The sequence below is a fragment of the Rhinatrema bivittatum genome, chromosome 1, assembly GCF_901001135.1.
Source record: "Rhinatrema bivittatum chromosome 1, aRhiBiv1.1, whole genome shotgun sequence".
NCBI lineage: Eukaryota > Metazoa > Chordata > Amphibia > Gymnophiona > Rhinatrematidae > Rhinatrema > Rhinatrema bivittatum.
The window spans coordinates 755,456,823-755,479,496 of NC_042615.1; the positions used below are offsets into that span (position 1 = coordinate 755,456,823).

Here is a 22,674-nt window from a genome sequence, read left to right on the forward strand (position 1 = left end):
TACTCTAAGCCGAGTCTCTGGACCAATATTGAAAACCTGGCAACTGCACTGTTTGATTCACATGGAAGGCAGAGACCACCTTTGGCAAAAAAGAAGGCTACCGTACTCAGAGACACTTTGTCGGTGAAAATACGTAAGAAAGGGGCACCACAGGAAAGAGCCTGAAGCTCCTAAATATGTCTGGCGTAAGATCCTTCAAGGAGGCACAACCCAAAAGCTCATAGGGAGGATCACAGAGGACTCGCAGGACCAGGTTAAGATTCCAGTCAGGACAGACCTTGCAAAGCAGAGGCTTCAAATGCTTCACTCCCTTGAGAAAAAAAATGACATCCCGATGAGATGCCAAAGGTCTGCCCCGCACCTTGACCCTGAGACAACCCAGAGCCGAAACCTGGCTCGAAGTGAACTATAAGCCAGGCCCATGGACAGTCCATGCTGCAGAAAAGACAAAATCTGCGGAATAGAAGCCAGCAGAGGATCCACCCAATGTTGGCCGCACCAGGACTAAAAAACCTTCCACACTCTAACATAAGCCAATCAAGTGGAAGGCCTTCTAGCCTAAAGAAGGGTAGAAATCACCGGCTCTGAATATCCTTTCATACATAGTCGCCGCCTCTCAAAAGCCAAGCTGCGAGACAAAAGTGATCCTCCCAATCCAAAAATATGGGACTCTGGTGAAGTAACCTCTGAAGGTGAACCAGCCGAAGAGGACTGTCCACTGCCAGATGCACCAAGTCCTCAAACTACTGACAACGCGGCCACTCCGGCGCAACCAGAACCACTGTCCCTGGATGTGTTTCTATGCGACAAAGCACTCGACCTATGAGTGACCATGGAAGAAACACATACAGAAGAAGACCCATCGGCCAGGGACACACTTGAGCATCTAGGCCCACCTAGCCGACTTCTCTTCTACGGCTGAAGAACCTGATTGTCTTCGAGTTGGCCCTGGTTGCCATGCGATCCAGTTGAGGAACTCCCCATCTGGCACAAATGTGATTCCAGGCTTCCAGAGACAGTTTCCACTCCCCAGGGTCCAGTTGCTGTCTGCTTAGAAAATCTGCCTGCACATTATCCACTCCCACGACATGAGAGGCTGTGATCTCTTCGGGGTGGCGCTCAACCCATGCAAACAGCAGCTGAGCCTCCTGAGCCACAGCGAAGCTTCTTGTACCTCCTTGATGATTGATATTCGCCATCGTTGTCGCATTGTCCGACAATACCCGAACCATCCGATTCCAGACCAGGGGCAGAAACAACTCCAATGCCCTGCACACCGCTCTCATTTCCAAATGATTGATCGACCAGGTCTTCTCTGCAGCTGACCAGCGCCCTATGCACACTGCTCCCCAGCCTTTGAGGCTGGAATCCACGGTCAATACCACCCAATCCGGGACTTCCAGAGGCATGCCCTTGCCCAGATTGGTCTGAGACAACCACCACTCCAGGCTGGTCTTGACCTCCCGTTTCAGAGGTAAGGGGACATAATACTCCTTGGACATCGGGTTCAACCGAGACAGCAATGCTCTCTGCAATGGGTGCATGTGAGCAAAAGCCCACGGAACCAGCTCCAACATTGATGCCATGGAAACCAGCACCTGCAGATAATCCCAGACCTTTGGGGCTGGAAGATTCAGCAAGTGGGGAAACCTGCTCCTGCAATTTCGAAATTCTGTCTTCTGTCAGAAATACCTTGCCCTGCTGGGTATTGAACTGTGCCCCCAAGTACTCCACAGATTAAGAGGGTACCAGGTGGCTCTTTGCCACATTGATCACCCAACCAAGGAGCTCAGGAGTTGCCTCATCCGCTGCACTGAACGAGGGCACTCCTCCTCTGACTTCGCCCGGATAAGCCAATCATCACGAAGGGGTGAATCAACACCCCCTCCCAGCTCAAGGCCACAGCCACCACCACCATCACTTTCGTGAAAGTGCGAGAAGCGGTGGCCAGACTGAAGGGAAGAGCCTGAAACTGGAAATGATGTCCCAGTACTTTGAAACGCAGGAATTTTTTATGCTCCTTTTGGATAAGAATATGGAAATAAGCTTCGGTGAGGTCCAAGGAAGCAAGAAACTCTCCTTTGTGGACAGCCGCAATCACCGTATGCAGGGTCTCCATCCGGAATCATGGAACTCGTAAGTTCAAGTTCATCTTCTGCAAATCCAAGATAGGACGGAAAGTGCACTCCTTCTTTGGCACCACAAAGTAGATAAAATACCTTCCCTTCCTGTTACGCTCGCCGCCTGCGGCAACCCCGCAGTGCGGCCCTCGTACCTTGCAGGACCCAGTTCTTCGTCGCTGGCGGCAGTGGGCTGCCAGCCCCAACCTTGGGCATCCACCAGCGCCTCCGGCCTTGCATCGCATCCCGGGGCCTCCAGCCGGGACGCCTACGTCCATTGAGTCTCCCTGCGTGAGCCGCGGAAAGATGCCTCTAGTAGCGCCGCACCTACCTCTAGGCGCGTGCACGCACCACCTTGATACCTTTATAGGGCCCGCGGCGGGAACCATGCCGCGGACCCGGATGATGATGTCATGTCCTGCATTATATAAATGCTCCACTTTTCCACAGAAGCTTTGCCTTTGCAACAGGTCTCCTTGGTTTTCCTATCCCTGGTTTCCAAGTGCTCGTTGCTTCTCCGTGTCTCCTGATTGTGTTCCTGTGTTCATCTTGTCTTCGTGTGCTGATCGACTTCCTGGTTTGACCTCTGCTTCGTCCAACTACGCCTGCCTTCTCCAAGCCTGACCTCTAGTTCGTCCGACTATGCCTGCCTTCTCCAAGCCTGACCTCTGCTTTGCCCGACTACGCTTGCCGTCTCCAAGCCTGACCTCTGCTTCGTCCGACTTCGCCTGCCTTCTCCAAGCCTGACCTCTGCTTCGCCTGACCACGCCTGCCTTCTCCATGCCTTGACCATTGCTTCTCCTGACCACGTCTGCCTTCTCCATGCCGTGACCCTAGCTACGGACTACTACATTTCAGACTCTCTCAAGTCCAGAGTTGCACGTTGTTTGCTACACCATCTTAGTGCTGCTAATCGTAATTACATCTTGACAGTGACTTATCTGTCTCTATCCTCTGGACGTGGACTATTAAGGCTTCGGCCTTCCTCTGCTCAGGCACCCTCAGTTTCTACTGGTTCCCTGGTACTTGAGTTCCAGTTCCATATCCCATCCAAGATAGTACTACGCCATCTGCTGGCTGCTGTCTCTGGGCTGAACCATTTACTACTCATACTGATTCTCGAGGCCCACCTAAGTCCTGCCAGCTCCGGCACCCAAAGGCTCAACCCAAGGGGAACGTGGGCTGATATAGGTGAAGCTCCAGTGGCCTCTTGCTTCAGCCCACTCCACCTGCTGATGGTGGGGACATGTAGGCCCTGCCTATGGGTTGCGTCAACCCCACCTCAGCCCAAGAATCCACCTCCAGCGAAACATTTCCCCTGCTCGTCCAGGGAAACCGGGAGGATGGCTTCTAGACTTATCAGCCTGCGCAGAATTTCTTCCACTGCATCATGCTTGCTTTGAGAAGAACTGTGTGACTCTAGAAAGGAATTGTTGAGCGGGTGAGAAAATTCTAAAGCATAACCACCCTTACTACTTCCAGTACCCACCGGGCGGAGGTGATCTTAATCCACTCCTTGTAAAATTGGGACAACCTGCCCTCGACTTGAATCAATGAGGCGTGGGCGCCCCTGGCTTAAATTGGGCCGGATTACTGGCTCCAGAACCCTGACCGGAGCCGCTTCTACTGGAATGGCTGAGTCTCCGAAAGGCCCGCTGATGATTTAATGACAATTTCTGTCCCGCAGCAGAAGAACACCTACTGGTCCGAAACCTCCACTAGCCCCAAAAATGAGAGCAAGCAGGAAAATTCCTACTGATGACCTTCTTGTCTTCTGGGAATTTAGAGGTAGGCGCGGCACTACTGGAGGCATCTTTCCGCGGCCCATGCAGGGAGACTCAATGGACGGAGGCGTCCCGGCTGGAGGCCCCGGGATGCGATGCAAGGCCGGAGGCGCTGGTGGATGCCCAAGGTTGGGGCTGGCAGCCCACTGCTGCCAGCGACAAAAAACTGGGTCCTGCAGGCTGCGCAGCAAGGTACGAGGGCCGCACCGCGGGGTTGCCATGGGCGGCGAGCGTAACAGGAAGGGAAGGTATTTCATTTATTTTGTGGTGCCAAAGAAGGAGTGCACTTTCCGTCCAAACAGTATGCTCTCCTCCTTATCCTCTCTGATCACCTCATCAGAGGCATGGATCAGGGTAATTGCTTCCTCCTGGCACTGCTTGATATCTCAGCTGCCTTTGACACCATCAACCATAACCTCCTCCTCTCCCAGCTAACTGAAATAGGCATTTCTGGTTTAGCCCTCCTTTGGTTTAAATCTTATTTATCCAATAGAATGTTTGCTGTCAAAATAGGAAATGCTGAATCTGCACCCCTCCCTCTATCCCAAGGAGTCCCTCCAGGGTCCTCACTCTCCTCCACATTATTCAATATATATCTTACACTCCTCTGCCAACTTCTCACGGACCTTGGCCTGAAGTTCTATCTTTACGCGGATGATGTACAAATCATCATCCCCATCCACAATTCGCTATCTGATGCCCTTAAGCATTTGGATAAATGCCTTACATCCATAAACAACTTGCTCACCAACCTTCACCTGGCCCTGAATACGTCCAAAACAGAAATGATCCTCATTTCTCATCCTCAATCCCCTAAACTTAAGACCATCTCCAAAGACCCAGCCTTTAGCTCCTTGTACTCGCAATCTAGTGTAAGAGACTTGGGGGTTTTCCTAGACCAGCAACTCAGCCTAAAAAAGCACATAAATTCAACGCTTAAAGTGGGCTTTTTTAAACTCAATGTCTTAAAAAAACTCCGACCTTTACTCCATCAACAGGAATTCCGGACAGTCATCCAGGCCACCCTCTCCTCTAAATTCGACTACTGCAACTCCCTCCTGCTTGGACTCCCCTATTCCACCATAAAACCATTACAAATGTTCCAAAATACAGTAGCCAGGGTCATCACAAATACTAGAAAAAGCGCCCACATCATACCCATACTCAAAGACCTCCACTGGCTCCCCATCCCCTCACGTATCCTGTTTAAAACACTCACTATTATGCACAAAGCCATTTATAGTCACAACTCCAGCTGGCTAGATGAACCTTTCTGCCTCACACTTTCCAACCGGCCCACTAGGACTGACAAAGCAGGAACTCCACCTTTCATGCACTCGGGAGCGCTCCAATTCCATTGCTGGCCCCATGCACTGGAACTCCCTCCCCTCCACTCTCCGGCTTGAACCCTGCTCCAACAAATTTAGGAAAAAACTAAAGACTTGGCTCTTTAGACAGGCCTACCCTGATGAGACCTCAGCCTCCTCACCTCTGAGCCCCTGAGCCCACCCGTCCTCTTCCTCCATCAATTCTGCTCATTTTTGTAATTAGTTTCTGCTATGTTAGCACAACACTGTTAGATGCGTTACCCGTTACTACTTTCTGTTGTTACGTATCTCACCTGCTTTCGTTTCTCTCGTTTACCCCCACCCCCTAAATGTTTTTTGTAATTTTCCACTCTTTTAGTTACAATGTAAACCAGTATGATGTTGTACACTAATGTCGGTATATAAAAGTCCTAAATAATAATAATAATAATACTAATATGGTTTAATATCACAAAAAGGATATGGAAAAAAAGCACAAAGACCCAAGTTTTGCGGTTCAAAAACACGGACTTTGATGAAATGGGGAAGCACCTGGAGGAAGAACTGGGAGAACGAGAGAGATGTGAATCAACAGTGGACCAATCTAAAAGGAGCAGTTACCAAGGCAACTAATCTATATGTTAGAAAAGTAAAGAAAAGCAAAAGAAAAATGAAACCTATCTGGTTCTCAAAGGAGGTGGCTGACAAAATAAAGGCTAAAAGAACAGCGTTCAAGAAATATAAAATATCCCAAAGGGAGGAGCACAAGAAGAATATCTGGTAGAACTGAGGGAGACGAAGAAATTAATCAAAACATCAAAAAGTCAAGCGGAAGAAAGGATTGCCAAGGAGGGTAAAGAGAGTGACAAAACATTTTTCAGATACATCATTGAAAAGAGAAAAGTTCAAAGTGGTATAGTGAAATTGAAAGGGTGGAAAAGATCAATGGGGCGGATTTTCAGAGCCCTGCTCGCGTAAATCCGCCCAAAACCGGGCGGATTTACGCGAGCAGGGCCCTGCGCGCCGGGAAGCCTATTTTACATAGGCCTCCCGGCGCGCGCAGAGCCCCGGGACTCGCGTAAGTCCCGGGGTTTTCGGAGTGGGCGTGTCGGGAGGCGTGTCGGGGGGCGGGGGCCGGAGCGCGCGGCGTTGCGGGGGGCGTGTCGGCAGAGTTTTGGGGGCGGGTACGGGGGCGTGGCTACGGCCTGGGGGCGTGGCCGCGCCCTCCGTACCCGCCCCCAGGTCGCGGCCCGGCGCGCAGGAGGCCCGCTGGCGCGCGGGGGATTTACGCCTCCCTCCGGGAGGCGTAAATCCCCCGACAAAGGTAGGATGGGGGTTTAGACAGGGCCGGGCGGGTGGGTTAGGTAGGGGAAGGGAGGGGAAGGTGAGGGGAGGGCAAAGGAAAGTTCCCTTCTAGGCCGCTCCGATTTCGGAGCGGTCTAGGAGGGAACGGGGGTAGGCTGCGCGGCTCGGCGCGCGCAGGCTATACGAAATCGATAGCCTTGCGCGCGCCAATCCAGGATTTTAGCCGATACGCGCGACTACGCGCGTATCTACTAAAATCCAGCGTACTTTTGTTTGCGCCTGGAGCGCAAACAAAAGTAGGCTGTTCGCACTCGTCTGAAAATCTACCCCAATGTGTGGAGAGAGACGAAGAAATGTCAGAAATATTAAACAAATACTTCAGTTCTGTGTTCACTAAAGAGGACCCTGGAGAAGGACCGTCGCTAGTTAACAAGAAACTGGAGGGGAGTGGAGTAGATGTAACTCCATTTACAGTAGAGAATGTATGGGAAGAGCTGGGGAAACTGAAAGTGGACAAAGCCATGGAGCCTGATGAGGTTCATCCCAGGATACTGAGGGATCTCAGAGATGTGCTGGCGGGTCCGCTGTGTGACCTGTTCAATAGATCCCTAGAAACGGGAGTGGTGCCGAGTGATTGTAGAAGAACGGTGGTGGTCCCACTTCACAAGAGTGGGAACAGAGAAGAGGCTGGTAACTACAGACTGGTTAGCCTCACTTCGATGATGGGAAAAGTAATGGAGTCACTGTTGAAAGAGAGAATAGTGAACTATCTACAGTCGGGAGAATTGCTGGACCAGAGGCTGCATGGATTCACCAGAGGAAGATCCTGTCAGACAAATCTGATTGACTTTTTTTGACTGGGTAACCAAGGAATTGGATCAAGGAAGAGCACTCGATGTCATCTACTTGGATTTCAGCAAAGCTTTTGATACAGTCCCACACAGGAGACTGGTGAATAAAATGAGAAGCTTAGGAGTGAGTGCCGAGGTGGTGACCTAGATTGCAAACTGGTTGACGGACAGAAGACAATGTGTGATGGTAAATGGAACTCTCTCTGAAAAGAGAGCGGTTTTAAGCGGTGTACCGCAAGGATCGGTGTTGGGACCGGTCCTGTTCAATATCTTTGTGAGCGACGTTACAGACGGGATAGAAGGTAAGGTTTGTCTTTTTGTTGAGGACACTAAGATCTGCAATAGAGTGGACACGCCAGAAGGAGTGGAGAGAATGAGACAGGATTTAAGGAAGCTGGAAGAGTGGTCGAAGATATAGCAGCTGAGATTCAATGCCAAGAAGTGCAGAGTCATGCATATGGGGAGTGGAAATCCGAATGAACTGTATTCGATGGGGGGAGAAAGGCTGATATGCACGGAGCAGGAGAGAGACCTTGGGGTGATAGTGTCTAATGATCTGAAGTCGGCGAAACAATGTGACAAGGCGATAGCTAAAGCTAGAAGAATGCTGGGCTGCATAGAGAGGAATATCAAGTAAGAAAAGGGAAGTAATTATCCCCTTGTACAGGTCCTTGGTGAGGCCTCACCTGGAGTCCTGTGTTCAGTTCTGGAGACCGTATCTCCAAAGAGACAGAGACAAGATGGATGCGGTCCAGAGAAGGGCGACCAAAAAGGTGGAGGGTCTTCATCAAATGACTTATGAGGAGAGATTGAAGAATCTAAATATGTACACCCTGGAGGAAAGGAGGAGCAGAGGTGATATGATACAGACTTTCAGATACTTGAAAGGTTTTAATGATCCAATGACAACAACAAACCTTTTCCGTCGGAAAAAAATCAACAGAACCAGGGTCACGATTTGAAGCTCCAGGGAGGAAGACTCAGAACCAATGTCAGGAAGTATTTCTTCACGGAGAGGGTGGTGGATGCCTGGAATGCCCTTCTGGAGGAAGTGGTGAAGACCAGAACTGTGAAGGACTTCAAAGGAGTGTGGAATAAACACTGTGGATCCATAAAGTCTACAGGACGTGAATGAAGAGTGGGTGGCTCGTGGGAATGACGGCTACTACCTGGAGATAATATCCTTATTCAATAAACATACACATGGTTAATGCGACTCCAACATTGCTCTAAGACTCCAACATTGCTCTAAGACTCCAATATTGCTCTAAGCTTCAACGGCAAGAGGAAATGTGGGAAAAAAGAATTTGCATTCACAAAAAAGCGGGGAGTAGCTTGCTTGTTACGGCGGTTACTACCCCAAACCAAATAAGCCTGATACTTCACTTTCAATGCATATCCAGCATAGCTCTCTGCTTCAACGGCAGGGGAGAAAGACTGTTACTTCACGCATATCCAGCATAGCTCTCTGATTCAACAACAGGGGGAATGAAGAAAAGTGGATCTATATACAGACAACAACCAACAAGGACTGAATTACATAGTCTGGGTAAACAAATAAGCATGGGTGTAGCTTGCTTATTGCGGCAATTACTACCCCTAACTAATTAAGCAAGATATTTCACTTAGATGCAGTTCCAACACTGCTCTCTGCATTAATGGTGGGGGTGGAAGGGAAATAGAACCAAAAGGTTACTAAGAGCCAAGAGTAACAGATAAGTATGAGAAAAAAAAGTGCAAAACTTGCTGGGCAGACTGGATGGGCCGTTTGGTCTTCTTCTGCCATCAATTCTATCTATTATTGCCCTTGGTTTCACCCAGAGACTTCATGAGCTGGCTAGTTCCTCCCCAAAGAGCAGCTTGCCATTGAAGGGAAGGGTATATAACTGAGTCTTAGACCACATGTCTGCCAACCAATTACGTAGCCACAAGAGGCGTTGAGCCGTCACCACCGAGACCATACTGCTAGCCAGTATGGTCTAGCCAGATCATACAAAGCATCTACCACATAGGCCACCTCTGCCTCCAAACAGGCCTCCTAAGTGGGGGACAGTATCCCCGGAGATGCCTGCTCCTGTGGTCTTTGAATCCAGCATAAGCAAGAACACTTCATCAAGCTAGCGCACACCAACACCCAGAAGCTCAGCGCTGAGACTTCAAAAATGCGCTTCAGTTGGACCTCTAGCTTGCGATCTTGGCCATCTTTGAGGGACGCCGCCCCAGCCACCGGAATCGTAGTCTTCTTGGTCACAGCCGATACCGCTGTATCGACCTTAGGCGTTCTAAGGCACTCCAAGTGTTTCTCCAATAAGGGATACAGCTTCGCCATGGCTCTTCCAACCTTCAAGCCCGCCTCCGGGGAGTCCCACTCCCAAATAATGAGCATCTGAATCTTCTTTGGAATGGGCATGGCACTGGGAGGACCCCACAAACCATCCAGGATGGGGATAACGCCCTCGCTATCAGACTCCTCCCGAGTCAGCTTGACCCCTAATTCCTCAAAGTGGCCAGCGCTTTCTTAAATATGAGCACCATCCGGGGGTCGTCACCCTCCACTCCAGCCGCTTCCAGAAAGTCCAGGTCATCTTTGCCACCCTCCTCCAGAGGTTGGTCCTCATCCAGGTCTCCCCCGGGGTCCGTAGCCGGAGAGGCCACCCCCTCATCCAATGGAAGGTCAGAGTCCCCAAGATACCTAGGGTCTCGATCCGTACAAGTAGTCCGCGACCCGCAACTACCATCCTGTCTCCTAGAGGATGCCCCCAAGGACACCCGAGTTCTCTTGGACAGTCACGGAGAGGGCTCCTTGGGGCTCCGTTTGGCTGCCTGACATGCTAAAAAGGCCTCATGCATAAGAAGGATGAATTCCGGAGAAAACCCAGAAAGGCCCTCTGAAACCCATTCAGAGCTGCTGGACTCAGAGACCTCCCCCTCCTCAACACCATCCTCACAAATCTGCGCCACAGGGGAGAGAGGTGGAGGAGAGTCACTCGCCTTGCGGTCTGTCAGAGTCCCCTGACCGCGATTGCCCACGGATATAGGAGTGGAAAGGTCCCAACCTTGGCCCCCCTCCGTGGTCCCCGCGAGCTAGGAGGCCCTCCGGATCTTAAGACCCTTAGCGGAGGATCCCTCTCCCCTGCAGCACAGCCAGTGCACAGGGAAAGGGAGTTAAGGTGGGCTGACCAGGTCCCGCAGGCCCTACAGGCCTCCACATGTGGTTTCTCAGACATCCTTACTGCTGCAGCACTCCCACTGTGAGCAAGGCTGCACCACGTGGTCTCACCAGACCACTCAGCAAAATGAGTGCAGGAAGGTTGGTAAGCACGTGAGCCGTGCACGGGGAAAAAAAGAAGGCTTCAGAGTATTGCAAAACGTGGCAATAACAGGGGAAGCCCCGGCCTGCTGTCCTTTAAGCACCATGTGGTCGGGCAGAGGCCTGCATGGAACTAAAAATAAACCCACCCCCCGAGCAGTAGAAGCCGCGTGCACCGCATGCACCGGAGAACCCCCACAGAGCGTCGGCAACCACTGCTCCTCATGCCTGAAAGACAACACCAGCAATGCAAATTGCTGACCGCTGCGGTCCTGCACCACGGGCCGACTCTCCTGGCTGTCCCTCAAACAGTGTCTTTTTTTTTTTAAACAATAAACTTTACTACACTACAGAAACTGATCCCAAAAACAAAGAAATAAGAAGAAAACATCACAGCAGGGATTCTTCCCTGAGGGTGCTTGTGGTGAGCAGGAGGGAACCTTGGGGTTCGAAGAGGAAGCCAGTCCCTTGGCTATCAGGGGCCCCAGAACCTGCAGGATCAACTCGAGGGATGGCCCTCTAAGGAACCTGGCACACTTGAAGACCAGCTCCAACTCTCCAACCCCTGATCAGTCAGGACTGCAGGTATGCACCTCTACCATCTGCTGGAGACAGAGAAATACTGAGGGACTGCAGGTGGCATGCTTGGTTATGTAGCAGTGCCTCAAAGTTTTGTTCTCTATCTCCATCTGCTGGTAGGGATGAATAAACCCACTTGTCTGGACTGATCTGAGAATGTTCAGGAACTATGATATTTTAAAAAACTTCAAGAATAAGCACTTACTTGAAGTATGGTGCACCTGTTTTACCAGGGGAAAAAAGGGGCGATTTAGGGGGTTCCGTGGTGGGGGTTCCGGGGTGGGGTTCAGAAGTATGTGCACAAGTTACTATTTTGGTATGAAGGATAGCCTAGTGGTTAGAACAGCAGGAAGAAGCCAGGGCTTAAACCTTGCTGATGCTCCTTGTGACATTGGGCAAGTCACTCTATTTACTAAGCATTTTTCTTGTAGGCACAAAATAGAAGAAAACCTTTAGTAAATGATCCCCTTAGATTGTAAGCCCTCTGGGGCTAGGAAAATACCTACTGTACCTGAAGGTAATCTGCTTTGAAGTGGCACGAAAGGTGGAATTAAATACAGAATTTTAAAAAAGTATAATTATAATTGATTTGCACAATTGAAATTGGATGTGTCTTTTGTTTTCAGTTTTTGGATTAGAGGTCTGGGTGTACTGGTGGGGGTTCAAGGTGAAGTGCTGGAGAGTCTGGATGAACTGGTGGAGATATCGGCCAACGGAATTACAAGTATGTACACAACTAAGTATTTTCAAAACAGTGTATGCACATGTTATTTAAAATACCTGCCTCCATGTTTAATTCTGGGTTATTACATGCACATTGTAACACTAATTTCATGCCTAAAATATATGAGCAATTTTTTTTAAATGTATAAAGAAAGTATATGTGTTTTTACATTATAAATATACACGCATACAAAAACATACACATGTACTTTCCAGACAGAAATATGTGATATTTCAGAAACTGTGCGGCTCCTGCCACAGTCAGCACAGAAGACGCACAGATATAAAACGGAAGGTCCAAGGTAGGCTAGGGGGTATGGAGAGAATATTGGAGGCAGCTGTTTATTTGATAAAATATTTGTTTTGCACCAAGAATATTTTCTCAGTGTTTATCAGTTAAAATCTAAAACCAGAAGCCCTATTTATAAGTAAAAATTAAAGGTCAAAGGGGAGAAAATAATTGATTAACTTTGTTAAAGGAAGCCAAAAAAACTAACAGCCAGTTCTACTATTAATCCACTGAATTTTACAATAATATGATTTCTTCAGCTTCTGAATGTGATAAGGCAAATTAAGAATGCATTGGCAGTTTAAGATCTTCAAAGCACAGAGGTTTCAAAAGTCGACGATTTTTGTTTTGTAAGGCTCAGAGGCTGACAGGAGATCCAAGCTGTCAGCAACACCAACTGCCTTCTGCTGATGGTAGCTGTGGAAGTCCAGTGGTTTCCATGGTTTTCTGAGGCATTCAAAATCAATGGAAACCAACTGTGCTGCCACTGCTACCAGCAGACAGAAGACGTCAACCCTGCCCAGCTATGAGCCTGCAAAATAAAAATCCCCCATTTCCATAAGCCCTGTCAACATTAATGAACTGAAATAAGGCGACTTTTTTGTAAGGCAGCTAAGGTAAAATGTATTCAGTGGAATACCTGTCAATGGAATGGATGCTACTAGATGGACTCTCCTTCTTGTGAGATTTTTCAAACTTCGTAATTTCAGTATACACATCCTGCAGAAAAAACAATGATTTTTTTTCATTCTTTCCTCAGAAGTATGACATTAGCCAGAAAAACGCAATGTTCATATCTGCTTGCATAGTCTATGGGTATCTTTACCCTCAAGCCTTGTGTTGGTTTTCCAAGAGAAAGTGTGAACATCCTTTCTCTTTGGGAATGGTCCCATGAAAAAGTACTTGCAAAGATCTGCACCTGCTTTTTTTTCCATGGGAAAGAATGCACACAGATTTGAAAATGTATTCTGTGCGTTTTATTTTATTCCCTTCCCCTAAACACACTTTCCAGGACCGCCTACATTTTGTCCACTTAAAGGGATACATATTGTTCATCCCCATGCATATCTGGGCTGGGCAATTATCAGAGAGGCAACTTATCCAGGTAAATGGCTTTTGAAAATTTCCAACAGTTATTAACATTATAAAGTTTAAAAATATTTACATAAGTTTTAAGGAATTAATTTTCATTTATTAGATTATTCCTACATTTTTGGTTGCTAGTCATTTTCCTTAAGACAACTGTCTCCTTCTGTCACTAAGAAGACATTTCTCTTTGGAAGTGAGGCTACTGCTCAGTGTCCTAGCCAACACACCATGTTACTGAAGAGGGAAGAGACATTACCAAAATAAAATATAGGGAGACAGTGTACAGGGGAGCAGTTGCTACCACATGTGACTGCACACTTCTTGATAGGTTATAATAGCTGAACATATTCAAAGAACCTTCAGTTTTTTCTCTGACAATATTTCATTTGCCAAGATCAAATCAAGAAACCTGTATTATACTTCCACACATAATAGTGCCTTCATGCTGTGTTTCAATCTGTGGATACCTCTGGGCATCGGTCAGAGGATCAGACAGTTTTGCTATTGCTTCAGCAATCTGTTCTTCAAACATCCCCATTTTAGTTTATTCGTTTTATAACACTGTCCAGAAGGTTGAGTGATAAAAGAGTTTTGAATTAACATGCCAGTAGCTGAGTTCAGTAAACTCATGGGAGAGATCACTTATACTCCATTGTATTACATTTTTAGATATTTATTTATTTATTTATTTATTTCGGATTTTTATATACCGACATTCTCAATACAAGTATCGAATCAGGTCGGTTTACATATAACAAAACTTTCGCACAAATGGCGTTACATGGAACAGCGTTTCTTAACATATAACGTATAACATATAGCATTTAGCATATAACCTATAACATATAGATATTAATAATAAATTAAATTAAATATTACATAGATAATAATAATAGTAACTCGTCAACAGGACGTAGGTAAATATTCGGCATGTTTATAGCGCGAATAGATATGACTTTACAAGTTGAAGGATAATCATACAACAACCAAAATACAGTTCCAAGTGAAATATTACACTGAGGGTATATTGTTTTGGATTACAGGGATGGATCTTTGGTGACAAACAATATGCTAAAGACATAAAAGAAACATAAACAGGTAATGTCATAATGGCAGCAATTTTGGGGTAAGAGCCCACATAAATCGGACAGCATGTTGTGACCAGAGATGTGGACCCTTGAGCGGGCCGTGCGGAGAAGAGTTGGAAAGGGGACTCCGCAGCAGAGAGGACCGGGTTGGCGGATTGCAAACAGGTAACTGTGAAGAAGCTTCACCCTGGAAGTCCGCGGTACCCCCGGGAGGAGCCCGTGAGCACCCGGACCGCTGGGACTTAGGTGACAATAGTGAGTCCAGAAGAAATGAGGAAGTCTTCACCCTGGAAGCCCAAGATCCCCCCAGGAGGAGCCCGTGAGGACCTGGACCGCTGGGACTTAGGAGACGGCAGAAGAAGAGATGAGAAGACAATACCAGAAGTCGAGGCAGGCGGAAAACTGGAGTATCGGAGACGGAGCCGGGGTCAGAAGCCAGAGAATCAAATCAAGGGAAACCGGAACAGGAACCGATGGAGCAACAGGAACAGGAGCAGGATCAGCAAGAACAACTGGAACAGGATCAGGATCAGCTGGAACAGGAGCAGGAAGCAACTAGACACTCATCAGAGGTACCTCATTGCAAGGCGATTGCTAGCTGGCAGACGCCGGCTTAAATAGCTAGCCGGCGTCTGGCGTCACCAGGGGGCCGTCCCTGACTTCCGGCAGCTGGACCTTTAAAAGGACCCTCCTCGCGCATGTGCACAGCGAGGGGTGGAGTTAGAATCAGTCCTTGGCGGCGTCTCCCTAGTGGAGACGCCGCCGCAACGCGGCCTAGTAGGCCAGAAACCCAGCAGACCCAGTCGCGGCTTCCAGCCTGGAAATGGAGGTAAGGACCCGGTCGCTAGCCTAGCGACGGGGACCGCAACAGTACCCCCTCCCAAACGCCCCCTCTATAAGGGGCCGGTTTACCGGGATGGTCCAAGTGGAATTGTCGCAGAAGGTCTTGGTCCAAGATGTTTCGAGCTGGTTCCCATGTGTTGTCCTCCGGACCGCAACCTTCCCATGCCAAGAGGTACTCCCACCGTCGATGGAAGAAACGGACGTCGAGGACTTCCCGGACTTGATAGGTCACATCATCTTGGACCGGGGCCTCCACGACCTCCAGCGACCGACTATGGTACCTAGAACGGATTAGTGGTTTTAACAAGGAAACATGAAACACATTATGTATACGTAGGCTAGTGGGGAGCCGTAGCCGATAAGATACTAGCCCTACTCTTTCTGCCACTCAAAAAGGACCACAGTACTTTGGAGCCAATTTCTTAGATGGAACATGAAGGTGAAAGTTCTTAGTACTCAACCAAACTCTATCGCCAGGTAGAAACACGGGTGCTGGCCATCAGTGTCGGTCTGCACATTTCTTGGCCAGTTTTGCAGACCGAGATAACCTCCGTTGGACTGAATTCCAGAGGTTCTGTAATTGTAAGGCAGAAAGTTGTGCAGCTGGCGAAGGAACCGATAGTGGTAGAGGTATGGGAGGTCTGAGTTGTTGACCATACACCACCTGAAAAGGCGATCTCCCAGTAACAGAGTGCGTGTGATTGTTGTAAGAAAACTCAGCCCACGGAAGTAGTGGAACCCAGTTATCTTGTCTCTCTGTGGAAAAGACGCGTAGAAATGTCTTCAAAGAACGATTCATTCGTTCGGTCTGCCCATTGCTCTGAGGATAAAAGGCTGTAGACAGATTGAGTTGAACTCCAAATTTCTTACACGCGCCCTCCAGTATCGGGCAGTAAGCTGAGGTCCCGGTCTGATACGATGCTCTACGGTAGACCATGAACCCGAAAGATGTGCTGAGTGAATAATTGGGCCAACTCAGGTGCCAAAGGTAATTTGGGAAGTGGCACAAAGTGAGCCATTTTGGAGAAACGATCTACCGTTACCCAAATGATTGTATTTCCTTCAGAAATGGGCAAGTCCACCACAAAATCTGTGGCAATGTGGGTCCAGGGTTCCACTGGTATGGGCAGAGGTTGCAGAAGACCCCAAGGTTGTCCTGCTCGAGGCTTCTGTTTAGCACAGGTGGGACAAGAATTAACATTCGTGCGAACGTCCCATCTCATACTAGGCCACCAATAATAGCGGTTCAGAAGATCCAGTGTTCTTTCGCGGCCCGCAAGCCCTCTAGTGAGAGTCATGGGCCCAACTAAGAACCTCCTGACGACTCCATCTTGGAACCACAGTCTTTCCAAGAGAGCTTACCCTTGTAGAGGATAAGTTGATTTTTGCCGGATCGAGAATGTACTGAGGAGGTTCCCCCTCCTCCTCCAGTTCCGAAGTGCGAGATAATGCGTCCGCCTGGATGTTCTTAGTTGCGGGTCGGTAGCGTAGCGTGAAATCAAAGCGGTTGAAAAAAAGAGACCAACGAGCTTGCCTAGGGTTTAGGTGTTGTGCTTGACTTAAGAATTCCAAATTCTTATGGTCAGTATACACTGTGATCGGGTGAATGGCGCCTTCGAGCCATTGTCTCCATTCCTCAAAAGCCAGCTTGATTGCCAAAAGTTCTTTATCCCCAATACTATAATTACATTCTGCCGCCGAAAACTTCCTAGAGAAGTATGAGCAAGGTAACAATTTCCCAGTGCTGGATTGCTGACTGAGGACGGCCCTTACCGCTATATTGGAAGTGTCCACCTCCACTATAAAAAGACGAGGTGGGTCTGGATGATGAAGACAAGTATCTTGTAAGAAGGCTCCTTTAAGATCCTCAAAGGCTTCACAAGCTGGTTGCGGCCATTCCGTGGCATCGGCCCCTTTCCTGGTCAAAGCGGTAAGGGGGCAACTCTGAGAGAATAGTGAGGAATAAATTGTCTGTAAATGTTGGCAAATCCGAGGAAACGTTGTAAAGCCTTTATTCCTCTAGGGCAAGGCCAGTTCTTAATGGTGGAGACCTTCTCAGGGTCCATTTGAAACCCAGTTGCGGAAACAATGTATCCGAGAAATGGTAGGGACTGCTGCTCGAACATGCACTTCTCGAGTTTGCATACAAATGATTGTCCTGCAAGGCTTGTAGCACTTGCCTCACGTGCTCCCGGTGAGAATTCAAGTCTCGAGAGTAAATTAGTACATCATCTAGACAGACAATGACTGAGGTCTGTAGCATTTCGCGAAGTACCTCGTTCATCAGATACTGGAAGACCGCCGAGGTGTTGCACAGTCCGAAAGGCATCACCAAATACTCGTAATGCTCGTCCCTGGTTTTGAAGGCGGTCTTCCATTCATCTCCGGGCTTGATACGGACCAAGTTGTAAGCGCCCCGTAAGTCGAGCTTCGTGAAGAACTTGGCTCCCTGTAGTCTATTCAAGAGTTCAGGAATGAGCGGGAGGGGATAATGATCCCTCTTAGTGATGGCATTCAGACCTCTGTAATCGATACACGGTCTCAGGGAGCCATCTTTCTTTCCCACAAAGAAAAATCCTGCTCCAGTGGGCGATTTAGAGGGCCTGATGAACCCCTTTGCTAGATTCTCAGAGATATATTGTGACATTGCTTGAATCTCTGGTAAGGATAAGGGATAAACCCTTCCTCGAGGTGGTGTGGTTCCTGGAAATAGTTCTATGGCACAATCAAAAGGGCGGTGCTGTGGAAGAATCTCCGCCTTCTTCTTCGAAAATACCTCTGCAAAATCCGCGTAAGGCACGGGGAGCAATACAGAGGTATTTGGTAATGAAACGCTTGGCGCTCATGAAATCTGGAGACAGTTGGCGAAGCAAAAGGGACTCTATTGTGCAATTTGTAGAGTGTCCCATTGGATGACAGGTGAGTGCTGCTGCAACCACGGTAATCCCACCACTATTGGATGGACTGACTTCTCCAGAATCAAAAAGGAGATCTCCTCAGAATGCAGAACCCCGGTCTGGAGCGTGAGGGGAACCGTACGAGCAGAGATATCTCCTGGAAGCATGGTTCCTCGGATAGACGTGATCCGCAGCGGTGGAATGCGTGGAAGAGTGGGAATCTGAAGTTGCTGCACTAGATCAGATAAAATGAAATTCCCTCTGGCCCCAGAGCCAATGAAAGCGAGAGTCTCAAAAGACCCCTCTGGATATTTCAGCATGACAGGAACGGTACATTGAGGAGCAGAATTAACGCAGCCTAGGAGTAGCTCCTCTGTACAGCCTAGGCTCTTGCGTTTTCCGGGCGCTCCTTACACTGGGCTAAGAAGTGGCCCTTGCTGCCACAATACAAACATAAGCCCAACGGTCGATGGCATCTTCTCTCCTCTGCAGTCAGCGGTGCATGCCCAAGCTGCATGGGCTCCTCCGCCGCTGCTTCTGAAGAGGTGGTTCACTGAGCACCAGAAGAAGTCAAGGGTCGAGCAAACACAGGTGCTAACGATACAGTCCGGCGAAGAGGACATCCCTCCTTGGCTCTCTGCTGCAGACGCCAGTCAATTCGGCCAGCCAAGTCTCCATTGAGATCTCCATTGAGATCATCAGGAATGTCCCTGGCGGCCAGCTCGTCCTTGATGCGTGCTGCAACCCCTCTAGGAAGATTCCTCGCAGGCAATCGTCCCGCCAGCCTACCTACAAGGCAAGTGTGCGAAACTCGATCGCGTAGTCCGCCAAGGACCGGGAGCCTTAACGTAACTGTAGTAACTCTGAAGTTGCTGTGGACTGGTGTGCAGGTTCGTCAAAGGCCTGCTTGAAGCTAATTATGAACTGCTGTAGATTATTCAAGAGCGGATCATTCCGCTCCCAGTTCAGTTCAGCGCCTTCCCATCTAGCAGAGACAGGATATAGGCCACCTTGACGGCTTCCGTAGGAAACTGACTGGGTAGAATAACGAGAGGGAGTGGATCCGGAGGTGCGGCATCCAGGCGGTTAGCCAAGTGTTCCACGGTGGCCGCTAGTACGTCCAGGAAGTGCTGTTGTTGTTGCAGCCGTTGGGCCATTCCTCAGATGGCCTGAAGACCAGGAATGTCCGTCGGGTCCATGGCCTTGCAAACTGTTGTGACCAGAGATGTGGACCCTTGGGCCGGCTGTGCGGAGAAGAGTTGGAAAGGGGACTCCGCAGCAGAGAGGGCCGGATTGGCGGATTGCAGACAGGTAACTGTGAAGAAGCTTCACCCTGGAAGTCCGCAGTACCCCAGGGAGGAGCCCGTGAGCACCCGGACCGCTGGGACTTAGGTGACAGTCCAGAAGAAATGAGGAAGTCTTCACCCTGGAAGCCCAAGATCCCCCCGGGAGGAGCCCGTGAGGACCTGGACCACTGGAACTTAGGAGACGGCAGAAGAAGAGATGGGAAGACAATACCAGAAGTCGAGGCAGGCGGCAGACTGGAGTATCGGAGACGGATCCGGGGTCAGAAGCCAGAGAATCAAATCAAGGGAAACCGGAACAGGAACCAATGGAGCAACAGGAACAGGAGCAGGATCAACTGGAATAGGATCAGGATCAGCTGGAACAGGAGCAGGAAGCAACTAGACACTCATCAGAGGAACCTCGTTGCAAGGCAATTGCTAGCTGGCAGACGCCGGCTTAAATAGCTAGCCGGCGTCTGACGGCATCCAGGGAGCCGTCCCTGACTTCCGGGAGCTGGACCTTTAAAAGGACCCTCCTCGCTCGTGTGCACAGCGAGGGGCGGAGTTAGAATCGGGCCTCGGCGGCGTCTTCCTCGTGGAGACGCTGCCGCAACGCGGCCTAGTAGGCCAGAAACCCAGCAGACTCCGTTGCGGCTACCAGCCCGGAAATGGAGGTAAGGACCTGGTTGCTAGCCTAGCGACCGGGACCGCAACACAGCAAATACATCCAGAAGTTACAGCAGTATTAAAAGCAACTAATGCTCATAAGTTTGCTTTGAAAATTATCCCACCAAATCCACCTTCACACAATTACACTTGCTAATTAGTGCATAGAACATTTCCTAGAAATCTAGAAAAGGGAATGCACAGAAATGCAAATCCCACCACAGCCCCATCCCTGAGGATGCCTCTGCTCGTCCAAAAAAAACTGCATGCATACAGCACATGTGCACAGGTTTACTTGAATATTGGCATGTTGCGGTTCTGACCGCGAGCGCCGCAACCAGACCCTTACCTCTGTGTTCCTGGACCTACTCCCGCTTCTGGAGGCCTGGTTTGCGCCCTGTTTGGTGGCGTCCCCGCGGGGGCCGCACCACCGGGAAGCTTCCCATGGACGCCCTGCTTCTAGGCGCACGCGCGAGCCACTTGGACACTTTTCTAGGCCGTTTCCCACCAGTGGTGACTCCGCCCAGTTCCTGACGTCAGATGCCGCAGCCTTGATAAACCGGCCGCGGACATTCAGTCTTTGCCTTGCAACGGGTTTACCTTCCGGTTCCCTGTTGCGTCGTGCCCCGGAGTGAGCTGCCTTGCTACTCGCTCCGTTCCTGCTTGCCTGCTTCAGTACCTGCTTGCCTGCTACAGTTCCTGCCTGGTTCCAGTACCTGAGTCCTGCTACAGTGTCTGCCTGGTTCCAGTACCCGAGTCTTGCTACAGTTTCTGCCTGGTTCCAGTACCCGAGTCCTGCTACAGTGCCTGCCTGGTTCCAGTACCAGAGTCCTGCTACAGTTCCTGCCTGGTTCCAGAACCCGAGCCCTGTTACAGTACTGGTCTACTGTCCTATTCTGGTTCCAGTTCTCAGTCCTGATCAACAACCCGCCTAAGTCCCAGCGGCTGGGCCCCTATGGGCTCCTCCTGGGGGAGCTTCGGCTTCCAAGGGTGAAGCCGCCTAAGTCCCAGCAGTTGGGCTCCTCCCAGGGGAGTACCAGCTTCCAGGGTGAAGAGCACCTCTACGTCCTGCCTGAACATCAGCCTCCTGTCCTGCCACATAATAGAGACATTGACCACCTTTCCCAGTCTCCTGCAGGTTGGCCCAAGGGTCCACTAAATTGAGACTCCATAACAGGGCAGGCAATTTTATAAAGGCCATTTCCACGAGCAAAGCACTGCTTTACCGATGGAAATGCCTTCTGAAAATTACTCTTTCTATGCTGTAAATATAATGAGCATTATAGTATATTATTGTACTTCAGTTCACAGCTCCTTTAAATAGTAAACAATAAAATGTTTCAAACTGACCTCAGCTTCTTTTTTCCTTCTTAAAGATTTCCGAGTTTCAATAGCTTTCAAAGTACGGTCTACAGTTGGCTTTGGAATCTGGACGATGGCTGCTTGGATTCTTGCTAAGATTTCATTTTGTCTCCTCCTTGCCATACGAAGCTAAATACATAAAATCGATTCAGTCACTTGGTCTTATGAGAATTGCCACTTTTTTACCCTTATCCTCATTTTCTCTAACCATGACAGTGAAAAAACAGAGACTGAATTTGGCTTCTCTTTTTTCCAGTCAAGCCACTAAGGATACAAATTTTACTGGCACACACTGAACAGTGGTGGCCTGCACAATGCCCAAATGTAATAAGTCATGAGTACAAAATATGTGCTGAACTTCAGGCACATTTTCTATTCTTGATACAGTAAGCTAATAATTAGGGTTGCCAACTGGCCGGTTTTGGACCAGACAGTCAGGTTTTCAGATGTGCTGTACAGTGTCCGGTCAGAAGTACCGAGAGCTGAGCTGTATTTCTGCCCACTTGCCTCCTTTCCTGTGTTGTGATTGGTTGAGATGGGGAGAGGAGCGGGGCATAGCACAGCCCTCAGTTCCCAATGGCTCCACAGGTCTCTGCAGCAATGGCCCTCTGTGTCCCTCCCCGTCCCTCACTGAGTGCTGGGCCAAGACCCGAGAGCGAAGCTGCAGTGAGCCAGCCGAGGGATATAGGAACAAAAGAGGGAAAGGTGGAGAACCCGTCAGTGTCACAGAGTGAGGAAAGGGGAAAGACAGAGGGGGACACAGAAAAAAGGGGAGGGAAAAGAAGACAGACACAAGAGGAGCAAGGGAGGAAAGACACAGAGCGGGTATTAAAAGGAAGGAAGGTCACAGGGAAGGGGAGAGGCACAATGGGAGCATGAGGGAAGGAGGGATACATAGAGAGGGAAGGGAAGGAAGAGAAAGAAGAGGCACAAAGAAGAGAGGGACACAGGAGGAAAGGAGATAGAGAAAGGCACTGGAGAGGGGAGGGAAACAGGAGGGAGAGAAAGACAAGAGCATGGGGAGGGAGGAGACTAGACAGGAGCATGGGGAGGGAGGAGACTAGACAGGAGGAGTGCACAGAGGAGGGGAGGGCATATTGAGAGACAGGTGGCACAAGGGAGATAGAGATGAAAAGCTGGGAAGATTTTAAGGAAAGGGAGAGCGAACCACCTGA

At 49.3% G+C, this 22,674-nt stretch overlaps 1 protein-coding gene across 3 annotated transcripts in view; it reads right to left on the reverse strand.

The window, feature by feature from the left end:
- The window catches only part of SPEF2 (sperm flagellar 2), a 310,148-nt gene that overhangs the window by 251,703 nt on the left and 35,771 nt on the right, over positions 1–22,674 (reverse strand). For all 3 annotated transcript variants that reach the window (XM_029578899.1, XM_029578907.1, XM_029578916.1), the window contains exons 5-6: positions 21,488–21,628; positions 12,909–12,988 (exon numbers count right to left, since the gene is read on the reverse strand). In XM_029578899.1, coding sequence (XP_029434759.1) covers positions 12,909–12,988; positions 21,488–21,628 — 221 coding nt within the window. The remainder of the gene's footprint in view (positions 1–12,908; positions 12,989–21,487; positions 21,629–22,674) is intronic.